Source organism: Morone saxatilis, unplaced genomic scaffold (genome assembly GCF_004916995.1).
Source record: "Morone saxatilis isolate NCDOM2014 unplaced genomic scaffold, NCSU_SB_2.0 Contig21, whole genome shotgun sequence".
NCBI lineage: Eukaryota > Metazoa > Chordata > Actinopteri > Moronidae > Morone > Morone saxatilis.
In genome coordinates this window covers 21,136,857-21,139,537 of record NW_023339774.1, presented here as the reverse complement: position 1 = coordinate 21,139,537, position 2,681 = coordinate 21,136,857, and the positions used below count along the sequence as shown (strand labels likewise).

The 2,681-nt window shown below is 37.9% G+C and overlaps 1 protein-coding gene across 1 annotated transcript in view; it reads right to left on the bottom strand.

Annotated features, from left to right (window-relative positions):
• pi4kaa (phosphatidylinositol 4-kinase, catalytic, alpha a) overlaps nt 1-2,681 on the bottom strand; it is a gene marked incomplete in the record, with an annotated part of 31,266 nt that continues 28,585 nt past the window's right edge. Inside the window, 1 exon segment of the mRNA XM_035667771.1 lies at nt 1-2,677. Coding sequence (XP_035523664.1) covers nt 2,626-2,677 — 52 coding nt within the window.

Genomic DNA, 2,681 nt, shown 5'->3' with positions numbered 1-2,681 from the left:
AAATGTATACACATTTAATGTGGAAAAGAAGAAGTTTTCACACATTATCAGAATAACAGACATGATCTTAATCTGAACCGGCAATGATTTTGCCACAAACTGAGCAAATACAGACAAACACACACACCCACACACACACAAACACTCACACACACATACAGTATATTACATAGTGACTTCTGATTCATGGTGGACATAAGGGATGACTAACATATTTAAAATAACTCAATAAAATCCACATTAAAAACTGGCTTTGTTGAGTTTTATAAGCCATTAAACAAGTACTTCTGTATACTTTAATACTTTATGTGCACCCCTTAAATCATAAAGACAGCAGCTGCAACATACAACACTTCTCACACGAGGGTTGCGATGGAAGGAATTATAGCAACTTCATTTGTTGAACACAACACACACATATAAATATACATGAATATATTGCATAAGGTTAGGTTTTTTTTCATCAAGTATTACTACAGTTGTGTTTCTACCAAGGGTAGGAGAAATGGCTTTTTAGGTATAATCATCATCTGCATCAGAAACAGAAAGATCATCCAACACAAACCCAAACCCAAGTGCTTCCATAATCATCCAAATACTTCAAGAGGAATGTTTCCAAAACGGGGTTACACACACTGTAAAGGGTACGCAGACATGTAATCTCACACATTTTATTACACAGGACAAAAATATATCGGAGTCTCTGTTGGAGACGAACATGCTGTGATGTAGAGCAGCCAGCGAGCTCCTGGTCCACTCCTTGTGCTGTGTCAACTCTTCCACTACAGGAACCCAACACTGTTACAGGTTCTGCTTTTATTTCCACTGTTCTACGACTACATTTCAGGAATCTGGCGAGGACGCATCTGGAGGCAACGGACCACTAAACGCTCGGGCTGGTGGGCGAGGAACAAACTTTTACATATTACAGCTAAACAGTACATTAAAATATGTTTCTGGAAACGTTTTAAGGGATAAATAGGCAATGTAGGAACAGAATTCATCAGCATTGCCTAGTTTGACAGTTGAAGTTGAGACGTGTTTATGCAAATTCAGACTGGGCGATGGATGTAGATTAGCTGGCTAGTTAGCTAGCATCTTGCACATAAGCTAACTTAAGATGTGACTATATGTCACTTTTATCTTTTAACCATGTTCAACACTTTGTCTTTTCAACATACTGAATCCGACTCAACTGTCGGCGGCCAGGTTGCATTGTGGGTGATGTAGGCTCCAGATTAAGAAGGAAGGAGAACGTGTTAAATAAAAAAAGACTTTATCCCTTTTTATGAAACTGTTCATAGTGAGTCTGACGTTGTTACAGGACTGTTTAATAATTTTTTAAAACAGCGCTGCAAGGAAGCACGCTTCAATATAAAGACGATATTCTGATTCAGAATGTCCAATATGTGTATTATGCCAGCTTGTGCATTTGTTCCTTGTAAACTGTAGACTGTTTGTTGGGGAGCACACTACCCCAGTTATGTTTGGTTAACATAAGTAAGTTCTCCATTGGATAGACATCTTTTATACTCAGGGAATGTAATAAACCTGTAATAAACCTTACAATGTTCCAAACTTTAAAACACAAACAGTGGAAACAAAAAGCAGAACCAAACACGAAAGACTCACAGGTTCTTAAAAGTTCAGGTTACAGGTCATTAAAGTCCCCGTGGTGGAAAAATACCTCTAAACAACCAATATAAGCGAAAAAGCTGACGTGATGAGGTGTGACGTGACTGGCTTTGAGGATAAGCATCAAAGTTGCACAGTTAAAAGTCTTCAAAATCGTCTGATAAATATGTTGTTCACGTATAACTTTACAAGATCCATGTAAATCACAGAAACATACCTGCGATCTGGATGTGATTCTACAGTACATATTCTACAGTAAATACTACAGCATAATTATGTTGGATTCTCTAAATACCTTAACATTTCTAAAGACTACTGTTCCATTAAATGCTGATTGATTCCTGCATTGATTTCAGATCTATCAACACAGGCTCGTGTTCTACTAAATCAAAAATACTGCGGTTTTATTGATGAGGTGATTAAACTGCAGGTTGCTTTAATCTCTGATTTCTGACGTATAATCTCTGTTTAAACTCTCGATCATAGGCAGGCGAAGCTGATGAAATACTGTGATCTATAAAGTGCATAAAAGTGGACAACAGCATAGAAACAAAATGATAACAATGATTATAACAGCTGCTTCGACAAACACTATAAATATGTCTCCCTTCATGGCCATCTTCCTCTAGTGTGACAGTTTAGTTGTTGAGTAACAAATAACAGCATCAGGAAGAAAATACTTAAAGGGTGATTCAAATACCTCTTTTGGTTAAAGTCGTACATTGTTCTTGTACTCTCAAGTGAAATAAAGAACTACTTTAAAACTCAGATGTACATTATAAAATCCGACAACTTACAGTATGCTGAAAATAGTTGGAGCATTAGGATCAAAGTGCCAAGTTGTTGTTCTCTCTCTCTTAAAGGAGCAGAGTGGTGTACAGAACCGGCTGGTGCAACCGCCGCCGTATTAAAATCACCCAAAAGAAGGTTTGCATTGCTTGTGTAGTGATGTTTGTGTTGGACGTACAGTGGAGGTCCGGTGGAGGATCCTTAGTAAGGAATTTGGTTCTGGTAATACTGCAGCATGTCGTACGTTTTGCTCCTGT